The 22,021-nt window shown below is 38.2% G+C and overlaps 1 protein-coding gene across 3 annotated transcripts in view; it reads left to right on the top strand.

Annotated features, from left to right (window-relative positions):
* Window positions 1-22,021, top strand: part of SETD3 (SET domain containing 3, actin N3(tau)-histidine methyltransferase) — a 61,339-nt gene that overhangs the window by 6,297 nt on the left and 33,021 nt on the right. For all 3 annotated transcript variants that reach the window (XM_061463963.1, XM_061463962.1, XM_061463961.1), the window contains 3 exons: window positions 14,405-14,514; window positions 16,081-16,173; window positions 20,878-21,026. In XM_061463963.1, the coding sequence (XP_061319947.1) occupies window positions 14,412-14,514; window positions 16,081-16,173; window positions 20,878-21,026 (345 nt within the window). In that variant the 5' untranslated portion in view covers window positions 14,405-14,411. The remainder of the gene's footprint in view (window positions 1-14,404; window positions 14,515-16,080; window positions 16,174-20,877; window positions 21,027-22,021) is intronic.

Raw genomic sequence — 22,021 nt, 5'->3', positions numbered from 1 at the left:
AGGAAGCTATATAGGATTTGTTGGAGCATTTGATGCTACTTTTTTTTTCTTTTTTAATTCTAAAGAAAGCAGTTTATCATTTTGAAAACTATAACCAAAGGTTAAAGTGTTCAGGCATATATATGACTTCATTCCATTTTTGATATCTGTACAATGTCTCAGTGTTTGTCAAAGCAGTTCTGATTTCCTGCTTTGATAGTCACTATACCTTATTCTGTTTTTAAAATTTTTTGACTTTAACTGGGATATAATGAATAGTTACCGATTTGCTCTTCCATTGACTATTGATGGAATGGGATAGAAGTTGTGAACCAATGTTCACAAAGTTGGTTTCTTAATCCTTCAAATCCAGTGATAAAATGTTTGGATCTTCCAGTCTTTGCTGGTGCCCTGCATCTATTTACGGGTTATTTTATTCAGTTCTGCTAATTGAATCCTTGATTTGAAACCATTTCTTTATAGAAATGCATAGGTTATTTCTTGTTGAACATGTTATAGGAAATAGCTACTGGTGTGTATCTAAAAAAGCCTGTGACCCATTTGCCCAAGTTTTAGGTTTTTACATAAACAAAACCGACTTCTCGACATAGGCTTGCAGCCTTCTTGGTCAATACTGCTTTGACTTGAACTTACAGGTGCCATGCCCTAGAATTAAGGAACTTGATGGAACAAATACATTTCAGTGGTCTTTTTTGTGATACTCTGTTGCTAACCTCTGAGCCAGCAGCACCTTTTATAACTGCTGCTGCTCACTGTGGAGGGTCTTACTGCCTGGATTTGGATATTCCTGATATGCCTTAATGTTTGAGGCAGTTATATATGTATCTCTGATCTTGCAACTAGATAATCTTTTGGAAACTGCCTTCTCAAAATAAAGTAGGCCTCAGCAGGAAGTTGAGCTGTTTATGGATGATTTTTTCCTAGAGGAACTTTGCGTGTTAGAATAGTTTTAGACTTGCAGAAAGTAGACAAGGTTGGCTGGTAAAGAAGTGAATATGGCTGTCTACTTTGGAATGACCACATACAATGTTTAATCTTCCCCTTTGCTAAGCAGAGTTGCATTGATAGCATATTAATTTATTAACTCTCCTTAAAATAGAAAAGCATCCATCCCCTCTGGAGAGTGCTGCACCTGATTCTGTCAGTCAAGAGCAAGTAAAATGGATGTTGTCAGACCAATTTGGGAGGCTTTATGTGCTGATACAGTGAAGAATCTGATATAACTGTAAAGCTTAGAGTTGTGGAAAATGGCTGTTGGGTTTTCATGTAGCTGTGAGATTCGGATGGGTATCTGTTCGCTCCGAATTTTTCTAAAATTCAGCATTCAAGACGGTATTTCTCACTTTGCTCCCAGGTGATGCTTGGGAATAATAGTGAGCTCTCTAAGAGTTATGAAATTGCAATTTTTGCATTTCTCAATGCTGTATTTAAAAAATAGAATTCCTGCTTCCAAGATGATGACAGGTAATATGATTTCCTTCTGTCACCGTAGGATGCCTGGCTTGCACAACCTGGTTCTTTGGTTCCTTAAATCTTTGAATCTGTGCCTTAATATAAAAACCTAACCCATTGCACTTTGTTTTCAGGCATTTAGACTAAAGTGAAATGATAGCCTAATGCAGTAACTGCTGCTTTGTTTTGTGGTGTCTTTTAGTTGGTCTCTGCAAGTGATGTTTGGGAAGTTTTTAGCTGTTCACTAGTAAATGGTGGTTGTAGTCTTAAAGGTACAGTGTATGTCTGCTTTGAAGGTGGGAAGTTAGTGTACTGATGCAGCTTTTATTTGTTTTACCAGGGTTTTACTGTTGTACTCAAAGAAAGCAAAATTCAGTGCAACACTGAGGAACATTTTACCTTCTGCAAAAATACAACTTTCTTTTCCAGAAAACTCTCGGAAATGTCATAACAGGTTAATAACAAAAGCTGGTTTGAGCACATTTCTGCAGAATTTTACCCTTACAGTATGCGACATGTTGGCCTAAGGCACAGGACATGAGCAGTCTAGTTTTGGAAAGTACTGCCGCTCCCAGAATGCATTTTTCTCTGATGGATATTTATCAGTATCACCTGCAGCAAGATGATGTCAGGAGCAGCTTCTCTATGGTAATAGTCATGGTTTGTACTCAGTTCTGTCCTTTGTGCTCTCTAAGGAAGAATTAAGTGCTCTGAGTGGAAGTCATCTCTATCTAGAAATTTGCCAGACTAGTAGATAGTGGTTCTATTTGTGGAAGTGGGAAACCCAGCTACAAGAACTGGGAAACAATATTGATGGTAACAGCCTGTATAGTGAGGAGTCGGGCTGCTGGCACTCCTCTGGGTTTTAGTTCATGGCCTTTCTTGGGGCCAGAGGGACTGGTTCGTGACATGGCTAGTGGTTTGCATCAAAATAAGGCAGAGCACGAAAACTGATTTTTCAGCAGGCATGTTAATAGCGCATCAGTATACCGGAGGCAGTCAGCTTGTGCAAAGATGCTGTTTAATCTTTGTCCCTTACTATACAGAAGAGAACTTTGTTCAGAAAGCAGTGTGGCCATTCTGGATGTGTTGTGGGACTGGTGGGGGCAATACATTTACTCTGTAATGTGTGTGCTGAAATAAACGTTTAAAATATTTATGCTTGAGTCTGTTTTGTCACCCTCAAACTTACTAAAATAAAATTCTTACCAAGCAGTTCTACCATAGCTCTTCTGAATTGAGAATTAAAATTCTGAAAAGCTGGTGGCAGTGTACAGTGCCTTGTTGTGGTCTGTTTACATTTTGTTACTACTTTATCAAACATCTGAAAGCTCAGGGGTAAAGCCCAGTAACACTGAATATTGTTGCATCTTTCTTGTTCCTGAGAGCCCAGTGCCAGCTTCTTATTTCAAATGTCACTAGTTTGAGTAAACATGGAGGAGGCTTTCTAAGGGCTCAGGTTGCCATCTGTGAATGCCAGCATTTAAAAAGGGCTTGGAGAAACCTACTCTTTTGCTTTCAAGAGCAAAAACTTACTCTTTCTGCTTTTCTAGAGCAGAAAGAAAACTTGCCAGTATTTTACCTGAAACTTGTAGTCACACTTTCTAGAATAGTCACCATTTTAACCACTGGTTAGGGAATGGGCTTAAGGCAAGTGGATTTGGATTTCCAACAGTTGGTAAGCCCTCAATAACATCATAGCATTCATAGCAGAAGTTCTTAAATTGATTTTTTTTTTTTTTTTTTTTTCAATGTGCATAGCACTTTAAATATTGTCAGAAGTTCCTTTCTGAATAGTATTCTTTGGGGATTTAAAATGCTGAGTGCTTGGTCTACTGTGGGTGTTTCCAAGGACACTGAAATTACAGTACCTTGAAGTGTAATCATAACTGGGCTTTAGGGCTATGATTTCTTCAGTGAGAGTTCCCCAGCAAAAAAAAAAAAAAAAAAAGTGCTCTAAACGTTAGCACCTATTGGGGGCTGGTCTTTAATAATCTGGGAAAGATTTTCCTTTACGCTATTAAGAAATCCTTTGGAGGTGCACTTCTTACCACTTGCATTGCGGTAAATCTGTGAACTGCTGCAGTTTATGTTGGCAATCATTGTATGACCGTACCATATAACAGAGTTCAGTTTCCCTCAAATTTCACATGGGTGCATATGGAATGAATGACCAGGGGGATTTTTTTCTATATACAACTAGCTGATGTCAGTCTGCACCCAGAGCAGGAAGGCAGGCAGGTGTGCTATCTGGGTGTGAAAAAGTGCAGCACAGTCTCACAGTGGTGGAGTGCAATTCCAGACTTCTGGGGTTTTTTTTTTCCTTCCTCCTACCATGAACTCAGTTCTCTTTCAAGATGAGCAGTCTGGTGTCTTTCAGAATTGTGCTGGGCACATGATATCACATAAAAGTGAGCACATTAACTGGTGTATATACTCCCACATGTCCTAGAAAGGTTAAGAAAAGACACACAAATGCCTACTGGAATTATCCGTATTGTTATTACTTTCCTTTTTCACCCTAGTTTGTACTGTGGTTCCTCGCCACAGCCTGGAAGTCCTTGGCATTGTATAGGTTCTTCTTTACTATTCAAGTGTACTTTCTTCGTTGTACTCTGATAGTAATCTTTAAGCACTGCTGGTAAAGGTGAAGTGCCAGCAGTACCATCTCTGAGTATACCTTTAGGGAGTTCATCTGCTGTGGGCAGAAGCTTGGTGGAACAGTTGTGCTTCACTCAGAGAAAAATACAGCAGTTATTTTGCAACTGCTTAGATTCTCTTCTGTAAGAACAGGGTATTCCAGGAAACAACACAAAACTGTAGCTGAATTCAGCTATCTATAACTTCAAGTACAATTTAATTATGTACACTGGGTAGTGTCAATTCAGTATCCAAATATAGGTCCTTAGGCTTTTTTCTTTCTTTCCTTTTTTTTTTTGTTCCAGCAGTGTATTATTGAAACATTCAGCCAATTTAAGTTGTTACAAGACATGAATATATAATGAAACTCATTTTGAGGGCAAGCATCACATATCCTGCCATAAAACAGGTCTTCAAGCTTGTAGAAACTTGTTTTCTGCTGTGGATAGCATTTTTCCTTCCTCCTTTTCATCAGAGAGATTTGCAAGATGTTTTTTTGTCACTTAATGTAAGTATTACAAGGACTGTGTGGGTAGGAAGTCCTTATGAATGAAAGGGATACAGCATATCTGGTGTACGGCTATATCTGTATTACCTGGCTGCTTGGTAGAGAAACTCCATGTGGATTGGAACTAGGTATCTTAAGGTCCTTTCCAACCCTAACCATTCTATGATTATTAGAAGGGCCCAGGGACTGTGGCGATCACTTTTGTAAGATATGCTCCCTATCACATGATCAGAGATGTGGGTTGTCAGTATGATTGTCCTGTATAATTACCTGATTGGAAAGGAGCAACCTAGCAGGCAATAGTAAATCATATTGGAGATACAATACGTATGGGAATCAGAGGGTAGGGGAAGGTATTAAGACAAAAAGTAAACAACTGATAGAATTTTTCAGTGCACAGAAATAATCATGGGCCCAATTGCTACTAGGCTGCTTGAGGGCATTCCACTTAAGTGGAATTATTGTTGCAATTAAACAGTAGTCCTTGGCATTAAGCATCTTCGGCTTTAAATCTCTTGGAGACAGTCCAGTTAATTGGAATATATGTTATTGCCTAGTTTTGTATTATTTATGCCATTAACTGTAAGGCAATTAAAAAGGGTTTTAAACAATATCTCTGCAATGATACCCAGGAATTTTTATTTTGGGGTTATTTTGGGTTTTTGGTTTGTTTTTTTCCAGTTCAGCCAGGCTCAGTTTCTTCTGCCCTAGCTGTTACATGAAGCAGCAGATGCAGTGATATGTATCCAATATGCATCCAATCTTTTCTGTGCATCCTAGAGAATTTACATACAAAATATAGAGGTGATGCTCACACGCACTTTATGTTTTTCAGTAACTCATAGAGGAATAGGTTAACTTCTTGTTAGAAGTTTTTCTGCTGCTTTAAAGACATGCTGCGTCTTTTCTGGTGGTTAGATTTATTATGATTCTTAGTGACTAAGAAGTTGCAGTGAGGGCTGACCCATGTGGAATGTCTGTCTCTAAGCAAAATACAGGAAATAGTGATAAAAGGTCCTAGTTGTTGATTGCATAAGTCTTGTAAGGTTTACATAAAGTAGTTGTAGTGACTATGCTGTATTTACTCTGTAAAGTAAGTTCACTGTGAGCATGCTAGCATGGCTCAAGAAGTCACTGTCCGAAATCACTAACCAAACTGATTTTGAGCGTTGTTAGCAGTGAGAAGTGGTATAAGTTTTGTTAAGCTGTCACAGGAGCTAATTTGGAAATTTATGGAATTTTTAGATCTTTACCAATCAGTTAAAGTACAAGCAAGGGTAGCATATAGTTGTGAGTTCATGGCTTAGCGTATGAATGTTTGGAATTAAACATTGTGTAGTATGTTATTTCCTGATGTATATGCATGGGATAATGGGTAAAACCAAAGTAACTTTCTAACTGTAGGTCTTGCATAGCTGTGACATACTGGCTAATGAACATTTGGGGCAGTATTAGCATTTCTATATTTATGGTTCTACCATTTGGGGAAATTTTCTTCTGTGAGCAGTGGGGGTGTAGCTCTTGACTACAACATCCGTTTTGTAGACCAAACCTTTTTAAAGTTTCTTGTGTATGTTGAGGGGGTTGTTTTTAGGATTACACAGTCATAGTGAACAGATCTTCCAGCATGAAACATGTAAGCAGTGTTCTCACAATCAATCAAAATGTATTTTACATCTGGGTTTACTGCAGATTCAGAGTATGGCATCTTGCCACAAGGAGCAAGTGTATCAAAGACTTCCTCTTGAAGAAGGAAATAGTGTGGGTAAGGCTAAGGGAGTTCTTGGGAATTATAAATTTACATTGTAAGTGGAATGCAATTCTAAGTGAATACAGTATGGGCTTTTCTATCATTAATCTTACTAGTGTTTTCTGTAGGCAATTTTTGTCAACATTGTCATTGGTGTTATGGCAATACTTCAGATCCTGTTCAAAAAAAAAAAAGGCTGCCTTATTATAAGCCCTCTATAATCACCAGAGTTCCCACTTCCAAAAGAGCTTACAATTTAAACAGAAGAACAGAAACATGCTGCAGAAAGAAACTACATAAATACAGTGGACTGCAATGACATAATATAATGTCATTGTCTGTAGTAGGGCTTTTGGGGCAAGTTTCTAGAGGAAATGAAGAAATGGAAGAAAAAGGAAAGTGCACAGTGATGGGAGAGGAGAATTAATAGTGAGAAGGAGTAAAGTACAGCAGAGGTGAGAAATTGAGAGCTGGAGGAAAGGGACTGAATCCATGACTAGTCATTTATTTAGTGGAAACACCTAGATTAATACCTTAGGAGTGATGTGTTAATGTGGTTTCCAAGTGACATGGTGTAGGTGGTTTTCACAAGCAAACATAGTGTTCATTGTAAATGCATAAGCTGAATTTTGCTTAAAGATCACAGATCTCTTCCTCCACCCACACTGTTCTTACACTTCTTGATACCATACTATTTGCTATAGAATGTGTTTATCTTTTTACCTGCAGTCATAAGGTTGAAGTTTGGGGGGGGGGGGGGAACCCAAAAAGAAACACAGCTAACTTGGAACAGTGGAAGCAAAAGGTCACATTTATGGTAAACCTGGTTATATCAAGTGTAAAACTGGGTTCTCCTACATACAGATTTGAGAACTCCTTTCAGTTGCCTGTAAACATTAAGCTTGTCCCTTAAGACCCTAGCTGCTTGACATATGTTGATACAAGAGACGATACACTTCTCTCTCAAAGTAGAGGGGCAAATGACTTAGTCTAGGCAAACAAACTAAGAAAGAAAAAAAATGCAGCCTGGTTTGTGTGCCTGGTACTTATCTGTGTTCCCTGTAGATGCAGCCAAGGAACAGATCCCACAGCCACCTACTCTGTTCACCTCTCCATGCACCTTGAGTGCACTTGTCTTCTTCTTGAGTGCCCTTGTTAAGCCGTGTCTGTCCTTCTAATACTGATTCTAGATCTGCACCCCTCACCTTCTGTGCTAGTGTACGCCAAGATGATGCATGGGGTGGGAGCTATTATGTAATGGAACATAATGTAATTAGCATCTACAGGGATCTGAATTAAGAAGATACAGTGTTAAGATACTGCATTGGAAATATGCTGAGTCCTTGAAGCAAAGTTAAACTTCAATGGGTAATTCTTGCTGTGGGAATTCTTAACTTGGTTGTTATTGTAAAAGCTCAGCAAATTTTTGAGAAGCTGGTTTGATACTCTGTAAAGTGAAAACTAATAGCCGAAGCAAGTAAAGCTTCTGTCTGCTGGGGAGTTCTTTGTGCTTCACCCATCAGTTTATTAGATATTTTTAATCAATATTGACAGAGTGGGAGAACTCAAAAATAAGTTGGTGGGCTTGCTACAGGAAAAGCTGTGTTGAGAATAGTTTCTCTGCTGGTTGGCCTGTTTGTTAGCTAGTCAGTATGTGTGCTGATGGTTTTGCCCAACATGCACAGTTAAATTGAAACCTGCAAAAGAAGATGCTGCTTGGCTAGTAAGGTGATGTGGTAGGGGAACTGAAAGCTATTCAGAGTCCCAGAAGAGATGAGGAAGGTAACTGGAAGCTCTGCAGGGATGCTTGAACCATTAGAAAAGGTCTGTCTGCGTAAGAAAGGGAGATGCACATCCAAAGGAAATCAGGCTCCATATAATCTGCATCGTGTAGGCTAAATTATTTAAAACTAACTGAGTTAAGTACTTAAAAATTAATATAGTGCTTGCTTAGCACAATTACTATATTAAGTTTTGTAACAAAGGTTGAAAACTTGTATTTTTACCCAATGAGTGAGAGGCATTTTTATAGTGTCTTACGATAAATTTTTCATTTTGTCCGCTCTATCAAATTTAACTGCAGCTTTACTTAGTGCTACAGTAAACTCCTTGGTGGTCATGAGAATCTGAAAAGCAGGGGAAGGTAGGAGGAGGTGTTAATGATTAAATGGCTTATTATTTTCTGAAATATTGTTTGGTAAAATCCATATTCTTGAATCATCCAAGCTTGGCATTGCTTCTGTAAGGAAATGTAGTTCTGTGATATGGTCAGGTCCTCTAATACTAGAAGTAGTAACCTTCTTAAATAAAATGTTTAAGCACTCATGGGTTTTTAAAAAAACAAAACAAAACCTGATGCACTTGGTGGTAGTTCTTTAGTACTCTCAGGATTTTTGTACAGACATCTCATGGTTACCTTCTAAAGATGTTAGGTGAACATGCTGTCTTTTTAAAGCTCTAAGTCAAGAGGAGGCATATTTTACAGCTCATTAAAATATTATTTGTGTGTGATGCGGAAACAAGTTCAAAGTCTGACACAACACAACTGCTCTTTGATAGCGTTAGAGGGGGAAGATGGATCGTTTACACCCCTCACTGCCAGTTTTGGAATGATTCTTTTTGCCAAGCCAGCTGATACGCTATATTTGGAAATGTGGCTGTGTTATGTATAACCAAGCTTATTCATCATTGCTGTCAGTGTACTCTCTCTGCAGAATGCTTTCAGGAATTTTCAACAATGTTCTTTTGAAAGGAAACATAGCCCAGTACTTAAAAAATATTCACCAGAAGACAACCAGAAAAAAAAAACAAACCAAAAAACAACCCAAAATGTGTATTGCTGCTGCTTCAGATATTTATGAAAGCTGCAGTTCATCTCAGTCCTGAAGGATTTTTTGGTGTGCTTTTCTCCACATTTCATGCAGCTATATTTTAAATTGCTGCTTCTGTTGCCATGCGTGTACTGGCAAAACAGCCTGTGTTTTTTCATTGCTGTGTTGAGAAGCAGGCTCACACTTCATTTCTTTTGAAACAATAGTTTGTCACTTGCAAAAAAAAGATGCTTTATATCTGAAATTTTGTTACAAATTAAAAACTACTGTTTTCTCCAAAATCATAAATCTTCTTAGGAATTCCCAGTAATTTCTTTAGAATTGAAATTGAACTCTAAACTCTGTTTCATGAACTGTAATTTTAATTACAAAACAAAAAGTTTCACAAAGGAACCACACTTACTTTCTCCATATTGGGTCTCATCATTGTAAGTCTTCATTTGCTATTTAAATATGGCAGAGCATTACTCAGCTAAACTGTTTTTTGCCAAATGTGAAATTATGTTTTGTGCTAGTTTTCAGAAATTTTGAGGAAAACTTTCATAATCTATTTTTCAATTATATATTATATAAAATATGTGATTTTATTTTATTTTTTTTTTCATGGTACCCCGGCAGTGTTCAAGGCCAGGTTGGATGGGGCTTTGAGCAACCTGGTCTGGTGGATGGCATCCCTGCCCATGGCAGGGAGTTGGAACTACATGGTCCTTAAGGTTCCTTTCGATCCAAACCATCCTGTGATTCTATATACAGCTGTACTGGGTTGGCATTTGGAATACATTTTCTGCACAGCTATGTACAGCAGCAATTTCTTTTAAATTATGGCTTTTACTAAACAATACAATTGTCAACACATAGATTTTAAATAGTTATATCTGTAATTGAGCAATGAATGGAGATAAGTAATGTAGGAAGTACATTTCTGATTGGGAATTTGATTTTAAAAAGTACAGTTTTGATCAAGATAGATGATTCCTTAAAAGGAAATACTTCCATGCCAAGATATCTCAAGATATCAGTCTGCTTGGTTTTGTTTTTTTGTGAAGAAACTTGATGATTTAATCATGCATGCAGAATATTTTCTCTGTAGAAATTCTGATGATTAAGAAGCAATAGTTTAAACAAGATACATACATCAAAGAGGCAGCAAAGATACTTCCAGAGCTTATTTCGTGTTCATATCCTGGTAGCATCCTCCTGAAAAAAAAACAACCTGCATTTCTGATTACAGTGCCATCAATCCAATGAGTTGTGTTCACTGAGCTTGTTTTTTTCCTATGGTATGTTTGCTGCATGTTATCTGAGCAATAGGAGCTGCGACAGATTCTTGTGTAGCCTTGGAAGTTCTTACTTGAGTAGATTTCAGCTAGAGAGGTTTTTTTTGCCTCTAAAACAATATTCACCTATGATATTCATGGAAATACTAAGCATTGCTTGAATTTTTCTTTGTCATATTTAGGAAACTGAACTTCATATGCTCTAAAATGCCCCAGGACTTCACATTCTCCATGTGCTCAGGGATAGTCCTGTTCCTTGTGCTGTGTCGTGTCAGAAAATGAAAGAATTTGGTTTGTTTGCCTTTCTTTTTGAATACACCTTATAGTTTTGCTTTAGATCCCCCCCCCCCCCCCTTGATATGAGATGTTGTCTTTTCAGTTAGTTTTGAGCTCCTTAAATTTGGAGTTAGTAACTTAACAATGTTAACCTTAACTTGCTTTGTGATCATTCACAGTTACTATTTAAAATAAGCTTTGGGTTTCGCAGTTTCTTGTTTACTCTAATTTCAATGGAAAATTAAACTAGCCAGATTATGTACCTTTCCCACTAGATTTTTTTTTTTACATATAGCATTTGTATTTTAAACAATCTGCCATGTACAGTTACTTAACATGAATTGCAATTGTTTCAGCCTTTATCACTGTGGAGAAGCAGCTTTTCAGACAGTTTGGTACATTCCAGTATTAATACCAGTTGCCAAAGAACAAAACTTTTTGATAGGAGTAGGATAGGAAACATTAAATTTTGAGTAAGCTACACTGACTAAGGATCAGAGGATCCCTTTTATATGTGCAGAATGCTCAGGAATCCACAGTGCTTCTATGAGTATTTTAGCACTGTTAATGGATTATCACAGTGTGTGATAACTTAAAGCTGCTACGGCTGAGGTGATCTTGAGGACTCAGGCAGCTGAAATCTTTCAGTTGTCCAAAGCTACCTGAATGTATCTGAATCCCCTCTCCCCGTGAAGTTACTGGACATAGAACCTTCTGTACTGTACAGGAAGATACTGTATACCAGGAAGGCCACATAGGCTGCCTGTACAGATGTGAAAGCATCAGTTGCAATAACATGTAGAATCATAGAAAAATGTAGGTGGAAAGGGACCTCTGGGGATTGAGAGACTTGGTTCTCTTTTAACTTCAAAGTTAGATCAGGTTGCTTAGAGCCTTGCCCAATAAATTTTTTTAATTCTCCAAGGTTGCTTGGAGATGCTGTTAAATCTCCATCCTGCTCAGTGCTCAGCCACCTTCAAAGTGAGGAGTTTCCTTGTATTTATTTGGAATTTCCCTTGCAGCATCGTGTAATTGTTGCCTTTTGCTGTGCTTGCCTGGGAAGAATCTGCCCCCACCCTTTGTATAACTCCCCGTGAAGCTAGTCATGGGCTCCTTTTCTTCTCCAGACTGAACAAATCCAACTCCCTCATTGCCTTTCATCTCATGTGTCAGGCCTTTTGTTGATTTAATGGCTTTCTTCTGGATGTGCTCCAGGTTGCATGCACCTCCTGTTCTGCAGGGCCCAAAACCGTACAGCACTCTAAATGTGGCCTCACTAGTGTCAAGCAGAAGGGAATAATCATTTCCCTTGATCTGCTGCTTATGGTCTTGCTTATAGTGCTCAAATTACAGTTAGTTTTCATTGCTTTAAGGGTGTGCTGCTGGCTTATGCACAACTTGCTGTCTGCTAGAGCCTCCACATGCTTTTCTGCAAAACTGCTGCTTGTCCAGTTTGCTGCTGTAAAGCTGAATAGGGCTTGTCTTTCCCAAATGCAGAACACTTTATATTTGCCTTTTACAAAGTTCCTGTTGGCCTCTTCCTTCAGTTTGCTGAGGTTCTTCTGAATGGTGGCCTTGCCCTTCAGCATGTTGACTGCTTTCCCTGTTTGATGCCATCTCTAAATTTGCTGAGGATGCTTTCTGTCCTACCATCTGAATCTGATTTGGATGTTTCCTAGTACTGACCACTGAGGAATATTGCATCTAACCAGTTGGCATTTAGACTTACAGTTATTAACCACAACTCTTTGAACTTCATGGTTCAAGGGATTTTTATTTTGCCCTCCTTGTTGTCTGCCTATTCAGTCCATGTCTCCTCATTTTGTCAGCCTTGCTTAAGTCAAAGCAACTGGCAACCACTGATTCTCCCTGGTCCACAGAGCCACTTGTTTCTTCAGAAGGCAGGCAGGTTGGTTGTACAGTTTGCCTTTAGAAGTCTGATCCCAGTCACGTTCATGTCCATTGTGCCTGGAAATAGTTTCCCTTTAGGATGCATTCTGCATTTTGTACAGCAAATGCGGTGAGACTGACTACTATCTAGTTTTCTGCATCCTTTATCTTCTCTGCCCTCACCTTGCTCTTCTCTTGGGTTTCATTTGTTTAAGTTACCTGTTTCCTGTCAAAGGTGATCACCAAGTCTTTTCAAAGATGTTAGCCAGCAGCTTTCCACTGACATCAGCTAGCTTTCTCACTACCTTGGATGTTTCCCATCTGGTCTTATGTATTTGTACAGTAGATCCAGCTTGCCTGAATAGCCTTTTAACTTGATAGATCCTCTCCCTCAAGCTTTGCTACTAGATGCAGACACCAGGGAAGCCTGGTAGCAGACCTTGCCGGTAGAGACCATGCCCAAGGATTGAGTATCTCAACTTTTTCTGTACCCTTTATTACTGGGTTGCTTTCCAATTCAGCTGCTGAGCTACGCTTTCTCTGCTCATAGTGTACCTGTTGAATCATTTCTTCTTACATTTCACATTCCTCTTTAATATCAACTCCAGAGAAGCTCTGGCCTCCCTAATTCAGTCTCTGCTTGCCCAGACAGTGTATCTATATTCTGCAGTTGCTTGTACCCACTTCCACTTTACATATGTTTCTGTTTTGTTTGAGGTCAGTCAGTGAGGAGTCCCCCATACAGTCAGCTGGTCTCCTGCTGTGCTTGCTTATTTTCTTGTGTGTTGGGAAGGACTGTTTTTGTGCCCAGAGAGGAGTGTGCAGGAAAATGACTGGCTTTCATGGGCTCCTTGTAGTTTCTCAGGGCATTCTGCTTACCATTTCCTGAGCAAACCCCTCCTCTACTGTTGTGAAGTCCGGAGTCTTTAGTCTGCTTCTTTCTTTCTTTTCTTTCTTCAAGTTCTTGCACTACCATTTCACAGTTACTGTGTCCAAGGCTGCCATATGCATGAGGAGTTCTTCTGTATTCACAAGTACCAGATCTTGTGCTACCCCAATCCCAGAAGCTTGTTCAGTGCCATCATCTAAAATTGTTCCCAGTGCATGTGAAAAGCTCATTGGATATTTTACACCCTGCTATGTTGCCCTTCTGGTAGATATGTCACTTAAGTCCTCCATGGAAACAAGGGATTCTGAATACTGGAAAACCAGCCTAGGATGATGTTCTGTTTATTTTGGTAACTGAAAATAAGTTTTCCTTAACTAGTCTCGCACCACAGGAAGCTGCTGAAAAGACAGATATATATATATATTTATATATATAGTGTTTTGATTTTATTTTGAAATGAAATACTAAATTTTCTATTCATTTTGAATTGCTACTTCAGTGCCGTCACAAATACTAATTCAGCTATGTCTGGGGTGCATCTGATGAGGTAAAATAATGTGGTTATATAGCATGGATATTTTCTTATCCATAATATATGTTCACAGCTAATAAATTTGCAAGTGATCTGAATGATTTTTTTTTCCTTTTGAGATTTCTACTTTTTAATTACCCTGAGGTAATTAACATGCAACTACATGAAATATTGCTTCAGATCATAGTGTATGGTTGTCTTATGTTCGGGCCATGCATTATTTGCACTTATATATGTGCCAGAACCAACTCCTCATGCTGCTGCTTTAAGTGACTAATAAGAGAAGATCTTGTCCATTCATCATTATTGTATTTTGTTTCTTGGTAATTGGTGACAGTGTGCTTCTTAATCTATTTTAGTTGGAAGATGGGGAAGAAGAGCCGAGTCAAAACTCAAAAGTCAGGTACAGGAGCCACAGCGACAGTACCTCCAAAGGAAATGTTGAATCTAATTAGTGAGTTATTGCAAAGTAAGTTTAGTTTTTTATGCCTCTCCGGGAAAAAGAATGCTGTGCAGACCACTCAAAACTGTTCTCTTGTTGAAGCTGGTGAAGTCTATTCATTTCCTGAAAGCAGCCAAGCTTGCTATTTCAGCTTGCTTAAGATAGTATAGTATGTATCTCTGTTAGTATCTACTGTTACTGGTTTAGTTATATGTGTATATATTGAATGTACGTATTTCTGGCAGCTTTTGGCTTTATATCTAAACACAAACATTAAATACTGGGTGAGATTAGATTTAAAAAAAAACCCTAGGTAACTTGACATTAAAGCTTTGTCAAAAATGTTTTTCCTCTAAACCTCAAGAACTGCACTGTTTTTGTTTATTATATGAGCACTTTTTTGAACTGATACCAGATCAGGTGAAATAACTGTGGAAAGCAGCAATACAACTCAGTACACCTGCACCGATATTCTTGTTGCTTAAATAAAAATTTTATTGTTGCTGCTGTTAGGAAAATTTTTATAGTGCTTGGTTCTTGTGCATGGCCCAAAGGTTGATTCTCTTGTTGAGGAACTTGGAACTCATCCATTATTTTTAGTAAATACGAAACGCAGAGCATGATTTCATATGATGATGCTAAACTACTGCTCGCTTTTTCTGCTGTCGTTAGTGACTGCTAAGCTACACTTCTTGTTGAAGCACATGTCTAAATTTTTATATCCTGGACACATCTAAATGTTGCCTTAGAAAAATTAATTTTTTTCTTTAGCATTGCTCACAAAGAGGAGACAAGGAGTTGGCAGGGCTGTCTGCTTATGATGCAATTGGCCTGTGCTTTGCTACCAAAGATAAAACATAGATCTAACTTTCTAAGCAAAGACAAGTATCAGATGTTCTTTTTGCAAGCTGCCATATTTCATTCAATGGAAGGTAACTTTCAGCCATCCACTTGGATTTATCCAGCTTAGATCAAGAAATCCACACAGTGGCGTTTAGTATATTGTCAGAGACACTGGGGTTATAATCTGAAGCTAAAGCTTGGCTAAGTGTTCCTTTGCTTGTCCTTCTGGTTTGCACGCATCTATAAAACCAGTATTGGTTAGGCAGGTCAAATGTATGTACCAGCAAATTTCTCAGTTACGTAAGGTAAGCTCTGTGCTATTATCATTTGCTTTCATCACAGCAAGAATGATGGCAAGCAGACTAATGTAAACAGATCGGTTTGCTTGGATTATTGAAAACAGAGACATTTTGTGTTCTTGTTTATCTGGGAGACTACTTAATGGTCTAGTTGTTTACCCTTTTTTCTTCTTAGCTTTTTAGACTTTGATATTTCCATGTTTGAAAGAATATAAAAAAAATGTGCTTGAAGCAGATTGTACTGAAAATTTCAAAAGCCTCTATGTCTCTGTCCCATGTTAAAGAACAAGATGCTTGCAGTGATGGGGGCTGTCGTGTTTACAATTTAAACATTTGAAGGACACGTAGTGCTAGTGTTCAGTTAAAGTTTCTGTGAAACCGTGACCTTTAATCTGATGTTAAAATTATATATATACACTTTATTAAGAAAAATATTTGATATTAATTCTAGAATGCAGCAGTCCTACCCCAGGCCCTGGAAAAGAATGGGAAGAATATGTACAGATTCGCTCGCTTGTAGAGAAAATTCGCAAAAAACAAAAAGGTAAATGTGAAACACTGTATAAGGGTGACTCAGAGTACTGATTAACCTAAAGAATTGTCTGCTGACAGCTAAAAGGAATATTTTTTTGTTGCTGTTATTACATAAGTATTATAGAATCATAGAATAGTTACGGTTGGAAAGCACCTTAAGATCACCTAGTTCCAACCCCCCTGCCGTGGGCAGGGACACCTCACACTAAACCATGTCATCCAAGGCTCTGTCCAGCCTGGCCTTGAACACTGCCAGGGATGGAGCATTCACAACTTCCCTGGGCAACCCATTCCAATGCCTCACCACCCTAACAGGAAAGAATTCCTTCCTTATATCCAATCTAAACTTCCCCTGTTTAAGTTTTAACCTGTTACCCCTTGTCCTGTCACTACAGTCCCTAATGAAGAGTCCCTCCCCAGCATCCCTATAGGCCCCCTTCAGATACTGGAAGGCTGCTATGAGGTCTCCACGCAGCCTTCTCTTCTCCAGCCTGAACAGCCCCAACTTTCTCAGCCTGTCTTCATACGGGAGGTGCTCCAGTCCCCTGATCATCCTCGTGGCCCTCCTCTGCACTTGTTCCAACAGTTCCATGTCTTTTTTATGTTGAGGACACCAGAACTGCACACAATACTCCAGGTGAGGTTTCATGAGAGCAGAGTAGAGGGGCAGGATCACCTCCTTCGACCTGCTGGTCATGATCCTTTTGATGCAGCCCAGGATATGGTTGAAACAAGCTGGTCCCAGTCTTTGCTGAAGATCTCAAACTATTTCACAAAGACTGATTACTTCAAACCGACACTACTTCCGTGAAAGATGGGAAGTTAATTAAGCACACCTTGAGGACTGGGTAAGAGAAACCGCAGACTGAGTATGTGAAGGAATGGATTACTACCGCAGCAGGGCCATTATCTGAGCATCGTTGCCTTGGCCCCCTTCTCTCAGCGAGGCGGAGAAGGCTTTTGCAGAGATTCAGACCTCAAATGGACTGAACTGCCTTCTGAAGGCAGTCATCTCTCTATTCAGGCCTCAGACTGCCTGAATTTAGCACCCCACTGTTTGTGAGATTCAGCCTGGGCTTAAGTGCTCCAAAGGGGACAGCTCCGTAATCATCAGCTCCAAACCTAAAAGGGACAAATAAAGCTGGAACCTGTCAGGACTTGGCTCCTTCAGAGGAAAAAAAAACAGCCCATCAACAAAACACAATTATCAGACTAAAGGGGACTAGTCTGGACAGCCAATAACTGATAACCCCCAAACTGTGTTTTGCTTTTAGCAATGTGGCTCTAAACACTTTGCTACAGACATAAAGAGGTTACTGATGGGGGAAGGCAAGCAGGACTCTGCCTTTCCCTGCTCCCACAGAGCACTCTCCTGTTCAACATGTACTCTGTGGCACAGCATCAAAAGCCTACCGTTACTTTAAAAAAAAAAAAAAGAAGAGGGACTGAGGTTCCCAAGTCTAAAAATCAGATTCAAACCTTTGGAAGCACTACTCCTCGAACTGCACTAATCCAAGCAGTTACACATGCCAGCATTCTGAATTAAATTTCATGATTATTTTAATATGAACACTAGTAGATATGAAAAGCGTTTCAGCAATTCAACATGATGACATTACATTTCAGCAATTCAACATGATGACATTAAAGCATGGCAATATAAATACTGTTTAAATGCACAAAGTAAAGACATCAGCTAATAAATCTGCTATAAATCAAGTACATAATTAAAGAAATACCTATGGTGCCACAGTTAATATGGAGTTTTATTGCCAATTTTTGTAACTTTTAAGGTACGCTTATTTTTCAGACTAGAATAGTTTTCTTCTAACATGTTCAGCAACAACTGTTGTTGATACTCTATTTTCATATTAGTTTTGGTTTTATTTGGAGATACAGTCTAAAAAAATGCTTTTATTATGATTTTACTAAAAATAACCTCTTTTATGGCTGGGAAATAACTTTTAACCTTGGAATGAATGGTCTGCTCTGGACATACCTGAAGTCCTGACACAATTCTTTCTTCTCTGGTATTTATACAGTGATGACAAAAAAGCCAGACTGCGATTAAATTGGAGTTTGAGTGGTTCATGTATTTGTTTGATAAAGCAAGTACTTAGAGGCATGAAATGCCCTTTCACACCTGTTTTTAAGGTATTCTGGCTAATGCATAAAAATCTTTATGAAAGTAATTTTAAGACTCTGAAGATCAGGTACTGGCAGAGGGCCCATGGAGGAATAGATAGTACTGTTTGAGTGACTGTATCCTGTAGCTGTGTAAAGATGAACTTGGTAAATAGTTTTGTTGTCCCATGGCTTCTGTAAGTGTATGGCACATGTCCATGTTTTTATGATGCAATACATTTGTGAAATGTAATTTGGGTTAACAAGAAGAAAGTTAGCATTGGGGTTGGCCTGTTTATCTTCTGCACCAGAAAGGTTGAACCATCCATGGGCAAAATGGTTGCTGGCAGAGGTGTAAAATTAGTATAACAGTGTTATGTTAACAAAGCATTTATTTTTTTCCCTTGAAAGATGCAAAACCTAGTAACCACAACACTGTTGACATACAAATATCTTTTAATGTAACACTTTTACAGACATAATTTGGATATTATGGTCTCTTTCAAAACCATTTTTTAACAGAACATAGTAATGTATACTACACATGCACAGTTTTCTAGCTTAAAATAAAGGCTTTAAACAATTAGCAAAGGAAATATAAATTGCTGTTGGATATTGAGATGTACAAATGCGTATATATTGCCTAAAGTGTGATAATTCCTGCTTTTCTTAAATAGACCACTGGCTTGCAGAACATGGACTAAAATGAACTTGATTATACAAAACTTTAAAGGTGAAAACTGAGTATTTTGACTTTCTAAAATTTTTTCTTGACTCATTAGCAAAATCTTAAAGCTATTTTTCCAATGCAGATTTTCATCAGTATAGCTATATCTAGTTCAGTACAGAAATAAATTGTCCCCCAGTTTGTAATTGGTGCTTGTACTTTAAAGGAGCTGTTCTTTTTAGTTTGGTAAAATGTGTTATGTATCAGACCACGCCATATATGAGGAACAGAGGTGTATATATATGAACATATATATATGAATTCATATATGAATATATGAATTTCAGAGATGCCTACAGAATGGTTCCAAATACAAGATGGAGGTTAAAGACCTCCAGTAGCCTTATTTAGTATTTGCTTTTCAACCCTTATCAAGTAGGAAATGTTGGAAATCAAAAGAGCAAAGTCCTGGACAGTATGAACACCAATAAAGTTCTGTGGAAGCTATGCAATTAGTCTTACAAGGTTTGTAAGGCTTTAATTCTGGATATATTCCACAGAAAACAGCAAACTGAAGGGAGCATGAAATAAAGCAGAAATGGCTGCTTTTTTTTTTTTTTTAAAAAAAGACCAAAACACAGCATCACATTCTCATTGCATTCAAAAAACCCTTTATCAATGTTGAGTTTTTATACTGCATCATCAAAGACTACAGTTTTAGGTGCTGCTTGCACTTCTAACTGCAAATTTGATTTGTCCCGGGGCTTGAAATCCGTGATTTGGAGAGGGAGGAAAATTTCAAATATCCTAATACTTCTTTTCTAAAATCCCTTTAATCTAAAGATGTATTTATCACCTGTGCTTAACCAAAATATCTTTGGAGGTAAGCAACTCGATGATGACATTTTCATAGAATCACAGAATGGTTTGGATTGGAAAGGACCTTAAGATCATCTAGTTCCAACCCCCTTGCCATGGGCAGGTACAATTTCACTAGACCAGCTTGCTTAAGGCCCTGTCCAGCCTGGCCATCAACACTGCCAGAGATGGGACATTCACTTGGGCAACTTGTTCTGGTGTCTCACCACCCTCAGTAAAGAATTTACTCCTTATATCTAACCTACATCTCTCCTGCTCAGCTTTCTCACTCGTAACATGGCCTGAGCATCTGAGGCGCATTTGGACACTTTTAACATGATCAGACATGAGTTTGGGTTGAAGAAAACACAAATTACAAAAGGAACTGGTTGAGCATAGCCAGGTTCATAGGTTCAAATCAGATGATGGAAAAGGGGAAAACAGAAAATGAATGAGGCTTGTGATTTCACAGCTGGATCATGTTTCTGTTGGAGAAGCAAAGCAAAAACAAATTGGACAAGCTCTGTGTTGTTGGTACGATGATCAATCCTAAGTTGTTTCAGTAAATCCATATGCTACAGGAAAAAGCTAACTGCCTTGTATGTGAGAGTAGAAGCTTGGGATCTGCTTATTTTAATTTCCAGTGATGAATTAATGAAATTGCAGCTGACTCTCAAATTCCTCCTTGTGTCTGTATTAACATGTGGTGGTGATTGCATTTATCATCAGTATTAAGCTGGGAAATAGTTTTGCTCAGCTTATTTAAAAGGGAAAGTGGAGGGAGGCTTCACATTTCATCACAGCTCAGTTTAAGTGGTCATGTTTTTAAGATGACTGATAGGCCAATTTAACAGTTTTAAGATTTCAGCAGTTTAAGTTTGTGAAAATTGGGTATGACATTTGTATGCTGTTGAGTAACACTTAACAAAGACCACTCCTGACTCAGCTACTTCAGAGTAGAACTGCTGTGGGGTAGCAGGTTGCTTTACATGTGCGTTTATATTGAACTTCTTTATCTTTCCAGATCTCCTTTCTGCATTTTTTTTTAATAACTTGTGTTTGTAGGTTTGTCTGTTGTCTTTGATGGTAAAAGAGATGACTATTTCCCTGAACTGATAAAGTGGGCAACTGAAAACGGAGCATCCACAGAGGGTTTTGAAATAGCTAACTTTGAAGAGGAGGGGTTCGGTTTGAAAGCAACAAGAGAGATAAAGGTAAGCATGTGAATATTTGACTTAGATTAGAAAATCGTGTTTGGAATGTAGCTGAAGAGTTCTGAAACACTCGCTATCTTCTCTCCCACCTTTTAAATGCTTATGCAACTGCTGTTCTGATATGCTGTCCAATCTGTGTGCTTGAAATAAATTTATTGATAAAATTGAGTATTGTTTTTTGACTATTGGATAGTAATGTGCATTTTTAATCGGCCATTTTTTTCTCTCTGTTGCCTATATTCTGTACCTAATCACCAGAATACTCTACCTCATTGATGAATCCTTGTCTTCCATATTTGTTAAAAACTTAGTCTCTTTTCTTCTTTCATGTCCCTTCTTTTAAAGCACTGATGTTTTTGCCTCAGAAAGAGGTATTTGCAGTACTTAATTTCCAGAAAAAAAAACGAAAACCCCAAATTAAAAAAACAAACCAAAAAACAACCCCAAACAAATTACCTGATAATTGTAAAGAATATCTTTTGATCATCAGGTAAGGAATATAGACACACACAGCCAACTAACTGTTAAAAGATAAGCATTTAAGATTGCCTCTTTTCATTTGCCGTTTTACAAAGGGGAAACAGGTTTGAGGAACAGTCAGCTGCTGTAGAAAGAATATTAGAAAACAAGAGTATTATATTGATTTTAGGGCTTTAACAGCAAGTAGTTAATAAGGCTAGTGCTACTGGTTGATAAAAATCTGAAGAGTAGTTTTAAAATAAGAATGGGCAATGTGAAAAACCTCTACTGGGAGAAAATATTTGATCACATAGTTAATAGCAATATAATCTGGTATCTTTGAGGTTGTGTGGGCAATCTGCATGTTAGCAGTTCCAAACTGAAGCACTTTATTTTGTAATCTAAGGCTTTGTTTAAAGCTTTCTGTAATGCAGACTGAATCATTTGGTTACCACAATGTAAAACATAGCGTTTGCTTAATTTGCGGTGGAAGAGAAGGAAGAACTTCGATTCAAAATAATTTTGATTAAAAAAAA

This window comes from Pezoporus flaviventris, unplaced genomic scaffold (assembly GCF_033815535.1).
Source record: "Pezoporus flaviventris isolate CSIRO_AGI_PZ_B2104156 unplaced genomic scaffold, CSIRO_AGI_Pfla_v1 ptg000036l, whole genome shotgun sequence".
Lineage (NCBI taxonomy): Eukaryota > Metazoa > Chordata > Aves > Psittaciformes > Psittacidae > Pezoporus > Pezoporus flaviventris.
The sequence above is the reverse complement of the archived record's forward strand: the minus strand, read 5'-3'. Positions and strand labels throughout refer to the sequence as shown.